General features: G+C 53.2%; 2 protein-coding genes across 3 annotated transcripts in view; both read right to left on the reverse strand.

Annotated features, from left to right (window-relative positions):
- LOC106147514 (mucin-12-like) overlaps positions 1-10,915 on the reverse strand; it is a 29,279-nt gene extending 18,364 nt beyond the window's left edge. The window contains exons 1-2 of one of the 2 annotated variants that reach the window (XM_013509446.1): positions 10,601-10,915; positions 111-414 (exon numbers count right to left, since the gene is read on the reverse strand). In XM_013509446.1, coding sequence (XP_013364900.1) covers positions 111-414; positions 10,601-10,682 — 386 coding nt within the window. In that variant the 5' untranslated portion in view covers positions 10,683-10,915. Of the gene's footprint in view, positions 1-34; positions 415-10,600 lie in introns of both variants that reach the window. The other variant, XM_013509447.1, reaches the window with a different exon arrangement.
- A 798-nt stretch (positions 10,916-11,713) lies between these two features.
- The window catches only part of Muc3a (mucin 3A, cell surface associated), a 14,172-nt gene continuing 7,269 nt past the window's right edge, over positions 11,714-18,616 (reverse strand). The window contains exons 3-13 of the mRNA XM_013509450.1: positions 17,174-17,580; positions 16,881-17,063; positions 15,763-15,878; positions 15,592-15,650; positions 14,914-15,062; positions 14,517-14,582; positions 14,039-14,201; positions 13,525-13,689; positions 13,342-13,433; positions 13,098-13,150; positions 11,714-13,000 (exon numbers count right to left, since the gene is read on the reverse strand). Coding sequence (XP_013364904.1) covers positions 12,959-13,000; positions 13,098-13,150; positions 13,342-13,433; positions 13,525-13,689; positions 14,039-14,201; positions 14,517-14,582; positions 14,914-15,062; positions 15,592-15,650; positions 15,763-15,878; positions 16,881-17,063; positions 17,174-17,580 — 1,495 coding nt within the window. The 3' untranslated portion in view covers positions 11,714-12,958. The remainder of the gene's footprint in view (positions 13,001-13,097; positions 13,151-13,341; positions 13,434-13,524; positions 13,690-14,038; positions 14,202-14,516; positions 14,583-14,913; positions 15,063-15,591; positions 15,651-15,762; positions 15,879-16,880; positions 17,064-17,173; positions 17,581-18,616) is intronic.

Genomic DNA, 18,616 nt, shown 5'->3' on the forward strand with positions numbered 1-18,616 from the left:
CTGGGGTCTGGGAGCTGTGTGTTGGCAGCGTGGCCTGGGCTGAACCAGGGCTGCTTGGGAAGGCTGTGGAGGGCCCAGTCCAAACAGTGGTTTGGGAGCTAGCAGCGGGCGTGGCTGTGGTTCCTGCTGGTGACCACTGGGCAGTGCTTGTGGATCCTTCATGCGGGACTGTGTATGTTGAGCCTTCCCTGGAGTCTGTTGTTGGTGATACAGCTGATCTCCCTGGTGTGATTGCAGATCCCTCAGAAAGTGCTGTGCTAAGGGAACTGGAGGACGATGCATTTGTGGGTTGTGAACCGGTGCTGAATGAACTGGTCGTGGACACATGCCCACTGGAATCGATAGAATTGCCAGTCGTTTTTAATCCAGTTGAAAAATTTGTAGTAGCTTCTGTCAGTGTGGTTTTGTATGACCCTGTGGTGGAGATAAATCAGAGAAGGCAGCATGGTCATAAGTTTTTCAGACTGGTTTGTGTCCGTATTCCTGAGGCAGGTAAACTGGGCACGACTTGTCACCCCCGATTGTGCACCCGTTCTTTCTTTTACAGTTACAGGAATTCCAGTGTGAACTTGTAGATCTGGCCAAGTTTCCAATTGTGTTCTATGCGTCTTACTGTTTTGTTAATGCAATATTTTGCCTAGTTTTTTAAGGTGTCACTATTTAATTTTCCAGAGCTTTACTGCGATCAGTGGCTTTACTTGCTTGGAATGGGTCTGTCAGTTTTGACAAACCTGTGTGGTTATGCAGATCCTGGTGTCCTCACTTCTGCCCCACCTTCCTTGTGCATACCTCCCTAGCACACTGAGCTCTGTTCCTCTGCCCCAGGGCTCTGGCATGAATTCTCAATATCTGTACCCACAGCATCACCCCAGGCACATTCCCTGTGTTGCTCACGTTCTGTGGTATACAGACCACACCTTCACCTTACCTTCTCTGGCTAAGTCCCTTCCTGTTTACCCCTTGGACTCCCCTCTAACCTTTGCCCACGTGTTTGCTATTGACTCATGAGGAATAGGAGGATCATGGCAGGCAACTTTACCACAGGTAAGTCTCTCTTCCCTTTCTCTCTAGATACGTTCACACACATAGGACTTAGCCACCTTCCCGGAACACTGCCATCTCTACCCGGCCAACCTGTGGTCAGCACAACCCCACCTCGGCAGTCTCTTCAACACTCAATGGGCTATGATTGTGTCATAGTAAGAGTGAGGCTTGGTCTTGCGACTGGAGGGCTTACTCTTTCTTCTCAGTAGCACCTGGAACAACTGAGCATGAGTGTAGAAATATTTCGAAAAGTGGGAATATAATTCCTGCCTCTTCATCCCACTTGTGTGGTGAAAAAGGTCATACATGGAAAGGGTCTTTGTACCAAGGATGCCCTCACCCTTGGGTCACTAGGACATCCCTGTCAGTCCCCTGCCCCTCCTCAAGACTATCCTAGAGCAGCACTTTGTCCCCTCTCAGGAGGGCCAGTCAACTTCAGCCCTTGTGGTCACCAGCAGAACAGAGCCAGACCCTGCCCTCCCAGAGAGCCTTTCAGCGTCCTGAAAGACACAGGCTGTCACGGGGAGAGGCTAAGCTGCACCTGGACCGAGGCCACCTAGACAGTCAGCCAAGACACCTTGAGCTCACCACTTCTGGTCTTGGGCTTTGGACAGCGTTAGGGAAAAGGTAGCAAGCAGCTCATCAGTGCAGCTCATGTGGAAGTGTAATGTGGAATTCTAAACTCCTAAAAAAAAGATTCAGAAGATCTTGTTGCTATTGTTATTGCTGTTGTTGTTGTTGTTGTTGTTTTGCACGGCCAGGGATCAGACCCAGGGCCCAGTGCATGCTAATCAAACATTTTGCCAGTGAGCCCTAGCTCCAGGGTCCTCTTTTTTAGTAGTTACTTAGTTAGTTAGTTAGTTAGTTTTATGGTGCTGGCGGTTGAACCCAGAGCCTCCACACTCAGCTACATCCCCAGGCTGTGATCATCTCCACCCCACCCACCCAGCACCTCTATTCTTGGCCCCAGAGTTCCCACCACCCCAAAATCCAAAGCTATCCTTCCTATCAAAACCCCTATGCCCCCCCTCCAACTCCAGCCACTAGGTAAGAACCACTGGGAACCAGGAGTGGTGGCACAGGCCTGTTTTCCTAGCACCCTGGGAGGCTGAGGCAGAAAGACCACAAGTATGAACTGGCCTGGGTAACTTATGGAAACCCTGTCTCACCCTGGGAGGCTGAGGCAGAAAGACCACAAGTATGAACTGGCCTGGGTAACTTATGGAAACCCTGTCTCAAAATAAAAAATAAAAAAAAACTGGGAATGTAGCTCATTGTGAAGACCCTGGGTTCCGAATACTGAAAAAACTAAAATAAATACTCAGGAACCGGTATCGGGCAGACTCTCCAGTACCCTTTATCTCATTAACCTAACACGTTCTCACTGGATCTGCCTTGACCCTGGGGCTTAAGTGTGCTGTCCTTAAGGGTAATAGGGTGACAGCAGAAGTCTCTGCAGCAGTCCAGAAACGTCACCTGCCCTCACCCATCCATCCCTCAGGAATCAGTTAGGAAGATGGCCATAAACAGCTTTTATATGCCTTTTCATTGTTTGACTTGTCACAGGAAACACATTCTACTTTTATAACATAAGAATTGCAATAAGATTTATGACTAAATTCCAGAAATCCCATCTTTTATAAAGGAAAAGGAAGCACCATATCTCTGGTAACACCTCCTCCTAGAAGGCCTCTCAACAAGAGGCAGAGGGCTGTCCTCTCCCTGCGTGGACACCTACACACCCCCAGACAGCCTCTCCCACCTCATCCCCCAGAGCGGACTGGGGCTGATTTGCCTGTGGTCCCAGGGCCTGGCCTGGTCCCTGAGGTCACAAGCGATTGAGTTGTGTGGGAGACAAAGAGGTGGGCACAGGGCTAAGAGGTGGTTTTGCTTGGGGCCGGCACTGTGGCAGCCCCTGGGTGAGTGGGAGAGAGGGCTGCAGGGGGGTGAGTGGAGAAGGCACCCTCCAAGATAGGAGGGCAGAGCGGCCCCTCCCCTAGAGAAGGAGCACAGGAAGAGAAGGCAGAATATGGGGATGAATGCGGCTCTGAGCTCCATCCACCAGGCCAGGCAGGGACTTACTCTCAGATCTACCACCTCTGCTCGGAGTGGGCCAGAGCCTTTGAGTGCGAACTTTCTCCCTGACTGTCCCTGGCCACCGCTCAGCCATGCCCACCTCCATCCCTGGCAGCCTCCCATGCTCAGCCCTTCCACTTCCATCATGTCAAAGGAGACAAAATTTAGCTCAGTGGTGAGACAGCTGTGCAAAACCAAACACATCTACTACTGATGTAACAAAGACACAAGCCTGATAGGCACTCTAGGGGTAATCCCGGCACTCTAGGAGACTGAGGCAGGAGTATCTCAAGTTCAAGCGCAGCCTCAGTAACTCAGCAACTTCATGAGCTCTTGTCTCAAAATGAAAAATACAAAGGGCTGGAGATATAGCTTAGGGCAAAGGCCCTGTGTTCAACCCTCAGTAACAACTTAAAAGGAGAACAGAGCTAGGGATATAGCTCAGTGGCACAGCACCTTCCTGACAAGAACAAGTTCCTGAGTTCAATTCCCGGTACCCCCAAAAAATAAAAATAAAAATAAAATTAAAATTAAAAGAGAACATTCAGCAAAAGGCCCTGGCTCCAACTTGCCTTAAAGTTCTGTCATGGGGGCTGTGAAAAGGGGCAGAGGTAGGCAGACTGCTGAGGCCACACAGTGGCTCGTGGGCAACCAAGAGACCCAGTGAAAGCAGGGACACTGAAGAATGAAGCGGCTGCCTTCGAGCTGCACTCTTGTCGTTATTTCTGGGTCCACACTGCTTTCTCTGCTGTTTTACTATTGACCTGTCCTCCACATCCACAGTCTCTTCTACTGCCCTCTCCGTGACACCAAGCTCTACATGCGTGAACCCCTATGCAGCTCACCAAGCTGTCCTCCCTCTCCCTTTGATCTCTCCTTCCCTTCAGGGCCCAAGTCACCATCGCCTGCTAGCGCACCTTCCTCAATCCCTGCTGCTCTTCCCGGCTCACCAGCCCATTGAAAGGGGAGCTCAAACTGAAGGGGGCTCTGCCACTGACCGCCACTGCCAGGCAAGCTCTCCAGGGAAGAGGACCTCTCACAACCCAGGGTGCTGGTGGTGAAACCAAGGAAGCTCCCTGCCATAGTCTCCCTCCAAGGCCATGGACGCACTGCCAGGAAGGTGGCCAAAGGAAAAGCACACTTCTTCTCCAACGACACTCAAATGGCCAAGAAGCCTATGAGAAGGAAAAGCAACCTTGTGCAAAAACATCCAAAATAAAGCAAGCGACTATTGGCTTTTCAGCTGTCAAATGCCGCCAACACGCTGTGAGATAGCAGTGAGAACTGGTGTTGGTTGAGGTGGTCTCCTGCGGTGTTGGTAGACCTGAACCTGGTATCATATTTGTAAGGACACTTTGGAAATATGCATCAAGGACCATAGGATCAGTCATTTCATATCATTTCTGGTTACAGATCTCAAAACAATTTGATGAAGATTCCATACAAGAATGTATATGAAATCATGACTTAGCATAGTGAAAACTTAGAGTAAATAGTCTATGACTAGGAGACTGGTTAGGTGATATGATATTTCATAGGATGCAATTATTAATAAGCCATTAAAATATAAACTACTAAATCTTGGAAGTGGCCTATTGGTCCATCAACAGATGAATCAGTAAAGAAAACATGGAATTTGTACCCAATGGAGTACTATTCTGCCATAAAGAAGAATCAGCTTGAGTCATCTGTAGGAAACTGGATCCACCTAGAGACCATATTGCCAGGCAAAATAAATCAGACACAGAAAGCTAATATCACATGGTTTCTCTTACATAAGAAGCACAAAGTATAAATAATTTCTAGTGCACAATAAAAGATAGATGATAGGAAATAAGGACTGTGTAGACTGTGGCTGTGGGAAGAGGGTAGGGTTTCAGGGAAGGTGAGAGGGTGAGGAGGGGAAGGGGAAGTAAAAATGATTCAGATGCAATATGTATATGTACCATTCCCCCAAGATGAATGAACTTATAATCATGAATCACAAACATATACTAACAAAAAATGAAACTAAAAAAACCATATAAGCCGGGCGTGGTGGTGCACACCTGTATTTCCAGCACTCAGAAGGCTGAGGCAGGAGTACCCTTGCCAGTTAAAGGCCAGCCTCAGTTGCAAAGTGAGCTCAAGGCCAGCCTGAATTGAATAGTGAGACCCTGTCTCAAAAAAAAGACACACACACACACATACACAAACCATATATATAAAACTGCCAGGCTGGTGGGGGCCGAGCTCAGTGGCAGAGTGCTTGTTTAGTATGCACAAGGTCCTGAGTTCAATCTCCAGCACTGAGTAAATTAAAAATAAAAATAAATAAACTGGCTAGAAAATCCAAACACACACTCAGAGATAATACAAAGTATTAGCCCTGCTCATTTGAGTGGGAAGTTTGAGATGTTTTCTTTTGTTTCTCTATATTTGCTAAATGTTCCATGAGGAATATGCATTTGTGTCATCATATTTTTTATTATTTATTTATTTTTTAGTGCTGGGGAACAAAGCCAGGGCCTCATGCTAGACAGGTGCTGTGCTTGTGAACTACATCCCTAGCCCCATGTTAAATTTTTTAAAGCACAATAAAAGTATGTACTTTTAAAAGAAAGTTCAGTATGCGCCATACTCGCCCTTGGAGAACTCTGGGAAAAACCGGTCATTACTGATGACTCCTGAGCTGGGAGTCCCAGACCTTGGTGGCCAGAGCGCTCAAGGAGATTATGCATTTACCCTGGTGAGAGTTGCACTGGCCACCAAAGATGCCAGTCAGGATCCTCCCGAGCAAACCCCGGCGCTTTCTCCTTCTGCCCCGTGTTGACACAGATCCCGTTAAACACACTGGGTACTTTCTGGCCGGGTTTATAGTTTTATTGCTTCTCTGTACCACATCTATTCAGATTTTTCTTTTAAAAAGCTATCATATGAGCAGATGTTTCTCATCGCAGGGACCCAGGGGAAAGCAGCAAAAGGCACCTAGGGACAAGAAGTCCGAAGACCATCTCTGAAGTGTAAGACTGTCCCTCTGTCACCTCCAAAACATGCTTCTGCTTGTGAGTAAATCAGGCATTGGAGTCTCCAGGGCACCCCCTGTCAGCAACCCCCTCAAGTTTCCCCATATCAGCCTCTACGCAGCTGTGTGACCTTGGGCAATCCCATTATCCTCTCTGAACTTCCATTGCCCTGTGGAAAATGAGGTGAATGATGACTGCCTTGACCACACTGCTCACTCCAGAATAGTCTAGAACAGTCTAGAATCTTGGGTGAGAGGACACTGGGATGAGCTTTGGTCACCCAGTTCTGGGTGTGTGTTCAGTCCTGTCATGCATGAAGACATGGCTTGGGTCTGCTTCCCCTTCTATAAGGTCATTTGTGCCTGGTACAGTTACAGTGGACAAGGGGACCCAGCTGTCCTGGCTCTCACCCCTCTGGCTGTTCACACCTGTGGCGAGTGGGTGGGCTGCCTGACCTGCTAGGCCAGGAGGTGGCACCACCCCACCCCTACCCACTGCCTCGTTAAAGCCAGGGCACCTGCTCACTGCCAGAACACAGCCTGGTATGTTAAGCAGTGCTCCCCACTTCCATAAGATGTGTCTGTCCAGGGACTATGAATGGGACCTTGTTTGGAAATAAAGTCTTTGCAGGTGTAATCAAGTTAATGATCTCAGGATAAGATTTAGGGTGGGCCCAAGTCCAAACACTGATGTCCTTGTTTGAGGCTACAGTTCCCATCTCATTAAACCTGCTGTAAATTTTTATGCATCCTGCCTTGTGCCTCGCACCTGCCCAGGCACAGGGTAAGGATGAGACAGATCAGAGGGCTGCTGCCATGGTCCAAGGGATTCCAGGAGCAGCTGGAAGTCAAGGGAGCAGCGTCCCTAGAGTCTTTGGAGGGAATGTGGCACAAATAACACCATAGGAAGTCAGCACTCAGAGAGACCCTGTTAGAAAAAATGGCAAAGAACGTGGGTTCTGGAGCCAGAAGGCTTGGGTTCAAGTTCTGGTTCCTCCCCTGAGTGGATGGAAGACACTGAGCAAATTACTGATTATCCCTATGCCTTGATGTCCCTGTGAATAAAGACAGAAATCAATAACAGAACTGCTCTCCTAGGGTTTGTTGTGAAGGTTAAATGAGATAATAGATATTTAGAACAGTGCCCAGCATGTAGCAGACCTTCAATGCATAGCAGTGATATCTATCTACTATTTATTTATTCGTGTATTTATTTACTTTGCAGTACTAGAGATTTAAGCCAGGGGCATTCTACCACTCATTTATATCCCAAAACCTTTTTAATTTCTATTTTGAGACAGGGTCTCCTAAATTGCCCAGGCTGAGCTTGAGCTTGGCATCTTTCTGCCTCACTCTCCCAAGTAGCTGTGCTCACAGGTATGCGCCTCTGTTCCTGGTGGCAATTTTTATTATTCGTATCATACCGAGACCCTCTGGTCAGTGTGGCTTCCCTGATTGCTCTTCCTGGGGCAATAGCTCATCAGCGTTCCTGTTCCCGAGCTCTGCGTGCCGGGGTCAGTGTTGTATTCACCTAAGGGCTTCGAGCATCTATGAATTCTTCCTTCCTGTACCCTCCCCAGCCACCACCAAATCTGAAAGCTGCCTTCCCCCAGGCCTCATGGCCCAAGCAGAAGTGACCCCTGCTGCCTCCTCTGCACCACCACCCCCTCCCCACCTTCAGACCCCCCCCCCGGGCAGCTTCAGCAGCAGGCTGGGCTGTGATGGCTCTTTGTGCACCGTTCCCATCTCGTTAAATCAACTATAAACGTTTTATTCCCCTGCTTTGTCCGGAGCACCTGCTCAGGCAGAGCCAGCCCTTGCTCCTGAGTGTTTGCAGAGTGACTGAGTTTATTGCTGTCTGTGTACACCAGCGCGTCCAACTCTGTACCCCACATGGCTTCAAAGGTTGCCTTTGTGTACGAGGAGCTGTTCTTACCTCCGCTGCATTCTTCCTGATTTTATAGATATTGAGTACTGCTTCCCCTCCCTCTTCCCAGCTGGGCTGAGGTACTCTGATCCCTCTGGCACTGTCACTTTATTCCCCTGCTCCAGACCCTCTGAGGAGCTCGCCTCCACCATGACTAGGAACACTTTGGAACTTGGGATTTGCAAAACAGGAGGCACATACTTGTAATCCCAGCAGTCTGGGAGGCTTAGGCAGGAGGGGTGAAAGTTTGAGCTCAGCCTGGGCAGTTTAGCAACTTAGCAAGATCTTTTCTCAAAATAAAAAATTTTAAAAGGTCTGGGGATGTAGCTCAGTGTGAAGGCCCTGAGTTCAATCTGCAGTACAGGAAAAAAAAAAAAAAAACAGGATACAAGTTCCCATTCTCATGTTGATCCCTGGTATTTTCTGGTTTTTGAGCCCCTGTAGCATCACGTGAAAAATGGCAACTTCTGGACGGTGCCCCTAGGGGCCTTTTATGAGCCCCGGGCCTCCAGGACAAGCCAAGAGACCCCAGGCCAACCGGAGACCCTTGTCACCAACCAAAAAGAGGCTCCTGCCCTCCCCGTCAATGGAGCCCCTCAGTGCCCCCACAGCCCACCTACGAGTACAGCCTCCATTCCCATGGGGGATGCTGGGTCCCTAAGTCCCCATTCCAGGCCTCTCTGATGCCCATCCGCCCTGGCAGGGACATTACCAGCCCCACTAAGCCCGCCGAGGCTCCTCTAGGTCCAAAAGCCTCAGCGTGGCTCTCCTGTTCCTCAAGTGCTCCCGTACCAACTTCCCCTGCCCCAGGCACACACCCCAGGCCTCCCACCTTCATACACCTGGGTTCCCCTGAGCGGCCACATCCCACCTTCTCCCTGCTGTCTGCTCTCCCAAGCCTAACCAGGCTCCCTGAGAGCTGGGAGCTGGAGTACCAAGAGGAGGGGAGAGAGCAGAAACTAGAGATGCCACCGCAGCCCCTGACCTCACATCTAAACAGCTCCCTGCGGAGCCAGACTGCAGGCCTGGTGGGTGGGGTTGCAGAGGGCAGAGGTCCTCCAGGGCCCGAGGGGCAGAAAGCTCAAGCCCATTATCAAATGACTGCAGTACTATTCAGTCTTTCCTGTGTGGCCCCTGGTAAATCACTCACTCTCTCTGAGTCTCAAGTCCCAGTCCATCCTGACTTCTTACACAATCCTCCCTGTGAGAATCGGAGCTACTAGGTGTGAAGCAGCTTTGGAAACGCGAGCCCTCCGAGGGGAGGGATGGGGCCTCGGAGTCCTGAGTGGCCCTTTGCTGCCTCTTGCCTGCCCCCGGTGGCACTTGTTCTGGACAGATGTTCCCCCTCCTCTTATATCCTAATGGACTCATAGGTACTGTCCCCACACAGTTTTAAGCACCGGCAGGACAGGACCTGGCTGACTGGTCAGGATCTGTCAGGTGTGGCTTGGGCACACACAGGCAACCCGACTTTGGGCTGCTGGGCCCTTCATCATTGTCATCATCATCGCCACCACCCCCTCCTCAGATAACATACCCAGAAAGGGGTCCCCAGAGCCACCAGCCAGGCCTGGGTAGCAGAGACAGGAGGAGCCCTCCCAGGACAGACCCCTGCCCATAGTCTCCTCCTCTTGGCATATAACTTGAAAGGAATATGTCCGCTATTAATGCATTTGCATGGTGTCCCTAAATCCATGCAGCCCACCCCACTCCTCATCCACCCCTCCAAGGTTCCCCCAGCACACCTGTGTCGGGAAGAAGGAGGTCCGTCACGGCCAGGCTGCCAAAGTGGCTACGAAGGCCTGAGCTCCTGCCTGGGGTTGTGGGATTCTGCATGGGTTACCTGACGGCTGTCCCCAAAGGCCCCAGACACCCCCGCCCCAGCTCCTTCTGCCACTGGATACGCCCACAGCTAACTCCAGGCCTCCCTGTACCACCCGGAGCCTCTATCCCTGGTTTCCCTTTTTCCTGCCCTCCTCCCGCAGGAGCTCTTCCCTACCTCGGGAGAATCAGAAAGCATGAATAAGACAGCTTACCACCTGTCACTTCCCAGGCTTGGCTGTGACACACTCCACAAAGGCCATCCCACAGCCTGCATCTCCCCGCCCAGGCCCTCAGCCACATCTAACTGAGTGTGTGTGTGTGTAGGGGGGGTTTCCCAGGTGCATCTGCAGCTCCCCCCAGTGAAGAGCAGAAGCTGCCCAGTGACCCCCTCAGACACCTTCTCTCCCTGCGAGGGCCCTGGAGAACAGAGCAATGGGGAGCACAGGGTGTGCAGAAAGAGCCCTCAGCAGGAGAGACAGATTCCAGCCATCCCTGTCAGGAGGCTGCACTGGGGACATCAGTGGTACAACCACAAAGGCATCCATTTCTCCAGCCCTGCAAGGCCTCATAGTGGCCCTTTTAGCCCCAAAGGCAGGTGGAGGTCGCATCACAGATCTCCAGCTCTTTGGCAGCCCCCTCCCCTGCCAAGGGAAGCCGCCACTTGCAGCCCTGCCTGGCCCAGGCACATGCAGTGATGGCTTCAAGCGGGGCAGCCTGGCTCTTACCCTCTGGTGGTGATGTTGAAGTCGAAGCAACAGTGGACGTCCAGAGCTGGAGGGCCAGCGGCAGAACCCAGATCACCAGCATCTCCCAGGGCGCGGGCCCCTGGCGGCAGTACCTTCCCTCTCTGAGGGACCAAGAAATGAGAGGCTCGCAGGGAGGGAGCCGCTATATAAAGGACGCTGGGGACCTTTGCCTTGGGAAGGACAGTGCCTGCCCTGATGCCTGACCCAGGATGGGAGGCTAAGGTGATGCCACAGGGTGGGTAGCATGCAGTGACCACAGGGAGTGGGCTAAAGGGCACCCTGTCACCCTCTAACTCTAACTCCTGATGTGATGACTGCTCCGCCAGAGTCATTTCAGGAAGCCAAGTCACTGGGTGGAGCAAGCAAGACACAAAGGAGGGACAGGAAGCAGAGGTGTGACAGCAGATGGGGGCGGGAGGCCCCAGGGAGGGGGCGCATCAGCATCCCCTGAGGGATAGGTGTCTCCCCTGAGGCCAGCCTGGGGGAAGAAAATTCCTTACCCCGAGGACACTCCTTTATTCAGCCTTCCCCATCGACCACCTCAAGCTGGTCCCTTCCAAATTTCCAGTACTTTCCTGCTTTCGGGTGGGGCCTGGGGCACGTGTTCACATGAGACTTTATGGCCTAATCTCCACCCTGGCCAGAGTCAGAGGTGAGAGAAGCCATGGCCAGTCCCTGCCCAGGGCAAAGGTCCTAGGCACCTCTCCCAAACCTCCACACAGACAGCCACCGGGGCAGGTTGTTCCCGGCCGTCCCGGCTCTGGTCACGCAGGACTGACTGCCCACAATAGTGGGATGGGAGGGCCCAACCCTGGCATGGACCAGCCCTGTGGTGAGTACGTGTTTGCGGAAGGGGCTGAAGGTCTTTGGGAAACTACGCTTTACACATGTATGCGAAGGCAGCCTCCCCCAGGCTGCTCTTTCCCTTGCATGTTTACCTGGCAATGGCATTCACTGTATTTTTTATCACACCTCATAAACACACGCAGGAAAGAGGACTTCCAGAACTCCAGAAAGTAGAAAGAACCATGTGATAAAAATGTTCAAAGCAAAGTAATTTGAGGGTGATTAAGCAAAGTAATCTGAGGGGGATTAACGGCATGTAGCTTTTATTGTAATGATTGTTTTATTTAAATACACAGCACAGTTTTTGATCAGTCCTTGTACAACCACGACCCTCAGGGCTGCCCACAGCCCTCCCTAGGAGAGAGGGGTGCGTGCAGGGCTCGCTGACATCTGAGTCTGAAGTCCCTGCTCTGCAGCCAGATGGAAGACACAGGGAGAAAGGAGTGACCCACAGCAGCCTCTTTGACGGCAAGTGCTATGTTATGTTTGCATGAGGAGCTCCAGACTTGCCAAATCCCTGTCCCCCAACCCAATCCTCCCGGCAAAGGAGGCCAGGCTGAGGGCAGAGCAGGGGGTGGTGGCACAGCGTAGGGGGAGTGGGAAAGGGTAGAAAGGAGCTGGCGAGGATGGGGCAGGAGGGGAAGAAGGGTGAGGGCAATGAGGAGGGAGACTCACTCCCCTTCATCTTTGGGGACCTGGGGAAATTCATGCCCCCCATGTGGTTTCAGGGCCTTTGAGGGGTGGGAGGACAACTGGAGCTTCCGAGTGGGCCTCAGGGCTGGGAGGGCAGGCTGGGGGAGCCTAAGACACTGGGTATCTGCACCTATCTAGGAGAGGGGCGTGTGGAGGAGACAGGATTTGGTGCTGAGTGTCCGAGGGTGGGAAGGGGGAATACAGAAAGCAGGGAGCTATAGGGCTGCGGAGGAGACTGATATGAGGAATGGCTCAGAAGAGGAAAAGATTTAAAGGAGAGTAAGGGTCCCAGCAAGGAGTTATATAGGGGATGGGCTCCAAATTGGCCATAGGCTCAGGACGAGGGACAGGGGACTTCAAGATGATAACAGGGCGCAAACAGGAAAATAGGGACCCAGGCCTAAGACTGAGGGTGTGAGAGCCTGGATTAGACGATGTAAACATGTGAGCTAAGACAGGAGGGTGGACGGGGACAGAGAACTGACCAAACCCAGCGGTTTTCACAGTTACTGTAGGAGGTACCAGGACAAGCATGTCATACCCGTTTTCAAGGTGAGGAAACGGAGGTGGGAGAATACTGACTCGCTCAAGTTCCCACCGTGGAGGAGCCTGGATGTGAACGGGGTCTCCGGGTGGGTTTCAGCCAAGTCGGGAGAAGGGTGGGGGTCAAGGGGACAGTCTGCTTTTGCCCAAGGACACTTGGGAGCTTGGGCTGCAGAGGTCGTGCGAGTATCTCTTGCAGGGACCTGGTGTAGGTGGCTCCCTCCTGCTGTCCTGGGCAGGGTGGAGGTGTATGGCTCACATCGAGGACAAGGCCATCTCAGGTCTCTGGATGTGCACCTGTCCCAAGTGTGGGTGAGCAGAGTGAGGAACGGAGCCCCATGCTGGGCTTGACCCAGAGCTCCTGGGAGAGGCCTTGCTCCCCCACCCGCCTCACCTGCACATTGGGGTCCACCGTCTGCAAAGCCACTTGGAAGTTTGCATCCTTGGCTAGGGAGAGAGAAGGGAGAATAGGTCGAGGGGAGAGGAAAGGAGGGATGGGGAGGGCCCTGGGGGAGGCCGTGCAGGGAAGGGCAACATCTCCCGCACTTCAGTCCTGGGCTGGGGCGGTGGTTCCGTCCTGCCCAGGTCGCAAGGGTCTCAGGGAAGCCCCTCCTGCCTTCCCAGCTGACAGGACTCACCTGTCCTGTCATCCTCGAAGCCCTTGTTGAAGAAAGTCCCCTTGGCGTCATCATCCCAGACCTCGAACCATTCCCTATCGTCTGCCCTGGACCTAGGCAGAGGCGTCGCGCGGTCAGGCAGGGCTGCCCACCCTGAGACCCCTGCTGCCCTCGTTGCCCCTCGCCACCTCCCCAGCACCTCACCGGCTGTCCTTCCTCCGGAACTGCATTACCCAGAAGCTCAGCACCCCCAACAGCACGAGCAGGAGCAGCGCACCGGCGCCCGCCAGCCCCCCGACCAGCGCCCTCCAGTGGACGGCCACTTCGCAGCGCGGGCCCGAGAACCAAAGCGTATCGGTGGAGAAGCAGCTGGGGAGAGGTCACAGGCCTCAGACAGCTCACAGGCGGGCGGGCGGGGCTCTACCCAGGGGAGGGGCGGGGTTCACCCTAAGGAGGATGGGCGGGGCCTCGGGAGGGTATCCAATCTGGGTGCGGGGCGGGGCCAGGGGCGGAGCTCTCTCTGAAGAGAGGGGGCGGGGCACTGGGGGCGGGACTCCACCCTAGGGCTCAGCCTGGGAACTCGTAGCCTGGCAGTGCTCAGGGCCTTGGGACTCTGGGGGTGGGGGTGAGACAGCAGGACGAGACGGTGGGCGGGCCGTGGGTGGACGAGGCCCGCAGAGTGGGTGGTGGGAGGGGCTTCCTGGGGGCGGGGCCTCACCGGCAAGCGGGCCCACTCTTCTCTAGAAAGCACTGGCCCTGGTTACAGTCGATGGCACCTGCCACGTCCGAAGTGCAATTGGTGACGCAGCGAAGCCGGTTTCCTTCCACCAAGGGGAAGTAGAACTCCTCGTAGCCCTTGGCGACTGCTCTGCTGCAGATGGCTGGAGGGTTGGGGAAGGGGTTGCAGAGACAGGGAATGTGGTTCTGGTGACCCGAAACGCGTGGGAAGAACACTTCCGGGGTAGTACCGTGGAGCTGACCCTGGGATCAGATGGGACAAGCCCCCCTTCTCCTTGGCCCTCTCGCCTTACCTGCTGGTGCCCGCGCTGGAGCGTCAAACAAGGGCCAGGAAGGCCAGCCCTTTTGCCTCCCCAAAAGGTTTCCCTCCTCTCCCCAGGGAGCTACAAAGGGCCGCTGTCCCTGGTGGGAGGGCTCATGGCCACCTGAGGCCACTCAGGCCTTTGCCTCACCCTCACCTTTCAGGTTCAGTTCTGTCCCGATGGTGTTGTTCACCTTGATGGAGTCAGGCTTGAAACACAGAGCTGGGGGGACACAGGCACTGATGGAGCGGATCCAAGCAGGTATGGGGAGGGTGGGAGAGGGCGCGCTGGTGTTCCCAGACGTGGTGGGGCCATGAGGGAAGACAGCTGTTGCCTCCCTCCTCCCCTAAATAATCAGGTGTTTTCAGCCATCGTGACACACTCATCACACCTGCTAGGAGTCTCTTCCCCAGCACCCAGGTCTGGTAAGACCCTCTGTAGTCCCACCCTGTGCCCTCTTCCCCATCTGCCACGGGCACCGCAGTGCTGGCCCTTGAGCTCTAAGGGCACCCTGGTCCGTGCTGACCCAACTTCTCCCTCCAGCCCTGCTCACTCTGGTTATCCCGGCAGCTGTTCTCGCTCTTGCTGGCATTCTCGAGCTCCTCCTTAAGGATCATCTTCACATCCTCATACTCACTCTCCAGCTGGTAGCTGAAGGGCAACTTCAGCTGGACTAGATAGTCCACCACGATGCTGCCATTCCTGGGGGAGGCAGGGACCTTAGAAGGTGCTCAGGCCTGGGGCACATGGGTCCTTGGAGGACACCTCGAGGACCAACCACAAGTACAGTCACGAGTTGGGATGCCACCCACATCCTTCTCAGCCTGGCAAGGCCGGAGGAAGAATGATGGACGTTCTCCTTGTGCTGCATGAAGCTAGCACCAAAGCAAGTTCTCCTGGGCTGCCTGCCCCACTCCCCTCTCATGCTGACCTGCCTAAGAAGAGCCAGTGCCAGCTAGAGAGAGCCCAAGTCAACAGTCCCAGTGCCACCTCCCTACACATCCCATGCAATCTCTTTCTAGCGTGCTGAAGAGGAGGGTTCCCTCCTGCAGAGAAATGGCCCCAGATAATGATCACAAAAGCCCCCCTGAGTAATTCTCTTGCATACTCCTTCCGCCCCTCTCCTCAAGAAATCTGATGGTCCAGAAGCAGAGGGTGGCTTCTCCAGCCTTTCTTCACACCCTTTGCCACCGCTTAATGCTGCCACCACATCCTCAGGGTGGTCTCCTACCTCAGAGACAGGATCTTCACACCTTGGAACCCCTCCACCTTTTCGTAAATCTTCTTCATCTGAAATTCCAAGGATACCTGGGCTCATGTCTGAGCTGTGGGCCTGCAGATACCCAAGAACCCAAGCCCAGCTCCAGGGGAAGACCCTATGTTCCATCTTTTCTCCCCTTACCTCATTCTGGAAGATGTTGCTGAAATCTCTGTAGGCCTTGGAAGTGTTGTCTTTGAGATCTTCAGAGAACTCCTGGTCAACAGACACCTCCATGCCCACTTCGGCCTCAAAAGTGTCTGTATACAGCATGCCCAGCTTAGGTCATTTCCCATGTGCCCCCCTTTCTGCCATCTCTGCCACCACCTCCCTAGCCCCTCACTGCTCCCTCTGCCTCTCTCCACAGACCCTGGGAACTGGGTGAACAGCAGCAGGGAGAGAGGAAGCGATTCTGGGGTGTGGTGCCTGGACGTGAGGGAAAGAAATCAGGGTGTGTGACTGTCAAGCTGTGGTCCCTTCCTTCTCTGTCCCTGGGGTAGGCAGGATAACGGCCCCCAAAATGTCTCTGCCCAAATCTCTAGAAAGAACCTGTGAATGTGTTATGTTATATGGAAGTATAAAATTAGATTGCAGATAATCTGCATTATGATGCACATAAAATTCGATTGGTAATCAGCAGCCCTTCATAGGGAAAATTCACAAATACTATCCAAGTGAGCCCAGTGTTGTCCCAAGAGTCCTTAACAGGGAAAGAGGGAGGCAGAAGCCCCTGATAGTCAGTCAGGTGTGATTGGGTTGGGGGATAGCTCAGTGGCAGAGCACTTGGCTAGAATGTGCAAGGCCCTGGGTTCAATTCCCCAGCATCCCTCTTCCTCCAAAAAAAGAAGGAATAACTATGGAGAAAAGGCATAGAGAGATGCAGGTGCAGGGGCCTTGTCACAAGGAATGGAAGGCTCCAAAAGCCAGAAGTGGCAGGAATAGATTCTTTCCCCAAGCCTCTAAAAAAGAACAAGGCCCTGGTGACACCTGGCTTTTAGCTCAGTGAGACCCACATCAGAATTCTTCTGGGCTTGGAATTCAGCTCCAAGCAGCCCAGATTAAAATGATGCCCAGGATGGAGTCTGAAGCCAGTAACTGCCTGGTCCTGGAGATGAGGATGGAGAGGAGGACTGGCATGGGACAGCAGAGGGCACGGGAAAGAAGCCAGGGACGGAGGGACTAGAAGGATGGCGTGTGGGTGCCTCCAGGACAGCTGCACACATCTGCAGAGGACGTGCAAAGCGCAGGGCCCTGCAACTCACCTAGTTCTACCTGTTGTGCTGGATTTTCACAGAGGGAGCCATAGAAGGTGTTGGGGCAGAGGCACTTGAGGCCATCCCATGTCCCCCCATTCAGGCATTTAGACTGTTCACAGCGGTCCCCAGAGAAACCAGGAAGGCAATTGCAATGGCCTTGTTCCCAGACGCCGTTATTTTCACAGATACCTGGGAACGCAAGAAGAAAGGGAATTAAGGGAATTTAAATCGGACCTGATTGTGGTGACAGGAATTCAGCAAGGAAGGAAACAAAGAGAGCAGGAAGGAGGTGGTCCCACCTGGGGTGGTGGTCAGTCTTGCTACTGTGGTCGTCTGAGTAGTACTTGAAGCTGTGCTTGGTGATGTAAGGGTGGTAGGAGTCTTCGTGGTGGCCACTGGTCTCTCTGGAGTCCCGGTAGTGGGAGTGGTGGGATGTGTCAACTTGCTTGAAGTTGTGACAGTTGGAAGGTTGCTGCTTGGTTTCACAGTGGAGTCAGTCATACGAGGGGTGGTGACAGAACTGGTGCTCAGCCAGTTTTCGCTGGGTGTTTGGGTGCCAGTGGACACCGTGTTCACGGGTACTGTGCCAGTGCTGGTAGAGCTAGAAGTATCACTTGGGTTGTGAGTGGACTCAGTTTCTGGGGTCCTGGAAGGAGTGGTGTCCGTATATGCAGGAAAGATGGTTCTCTCGCTGGTAGGACTAGGACTGGAAACCATTTCAGTAGTGGACAGAAATACTGAGAATGGGGTCATAGGAGTCACTGTAACCTTCGTATTGGGATCCACTTCAACATGTGGGGTCGTGGGAGAGGGAGGGACTATTGTAGTGGAAAGAAGGGAAATATAAGAAAAGGGAGTTGTTTCGGTGAGAGTTATGGCAGGTGAGGAGATGGCTGGAGACGTTCTGGTAGTTATAGATGAAGACAAAGGAGAAGAAGCAACGGTGGAAGAACTCGTATACTGTGTGCTGGAGATGTGAGGGAAGGTAGGGACAGAGTTGGTGAGAGTGGTGTGCATCGGAGTGCTGCTGGTGGAGGAAGGAGCAGAGGACATTATTATTATGGATGGTGTTGAAGGCATCAGGGTACCAGGAGAGGTGCTCATTGCACTTGTAGATGTGCTACCCTGAGAGAGCGATTCTGTGCTGGACTCACTTGAGGAAGGGAGTGAGGTCAGAGAAATGGGAATAGACACAGAGGTCTTAAGGGTGGACAGGCTGGTATCTGTAATAGGGTCCTCTGCTGTAGACGTGAGCATGCTGAGGAGTGGTGATGCAGTCCAAGTGGGAGAGGAGGAGAGCACCATTGTGGTACCTGCCTTGCTTGTTTCTGAGCTAGGCAGAGAGGGGCTGGTAGGTGTGGCCATGGTGACAGTGGTTGGTGTGTCTGCTCTGCTGGTGGCAGAGGTACTCTCAGATGTGGAGTTCGTGACAACACCAGTGGGAGAGCTGGAGGAGGGGATGTCAGATGTAGTAGTGGACCTGGCATCAGTTGTTGGGAATGTGGTCCCCAAGGTCGACAAAGGGGCGGTGACTGTGGTTCTGAGGGTCGACAAAGGGGCGGTGACTGTGGTTCTGAGGGTGGCTGGTGAGACAGAGGTGGAAGGCAGGGGGCCACTCGTGGTTGATGTTACCGCACCAGTGGTCAGGGGAGGAGCGGTGCTGGATGTCCCAGAAGTGGGTACACTTGTGTGGGTGACAGCGGAAGCAGTGAGGGGGGTAGCAGTAATGTCCGTCTTGAGAG

The sequence above is a fragment of the Chinchilla lanigera genome, unplaced genomic scaffold, assembly GCF_000276665.1.
Source record: "Chinchilla lanigera isolate Chin_1 unplaced genomic scaffold, ChiLan1.0 scaffold00172, whole genome shotgun sequence".
In the NCBI taxonomy this organism is placed as follows: Eukaryota; Metazoa; Chordata; class Mammalia; order Rodentia; family Chinchillidae; genus Chinchilla; species Chinchilla lanigera.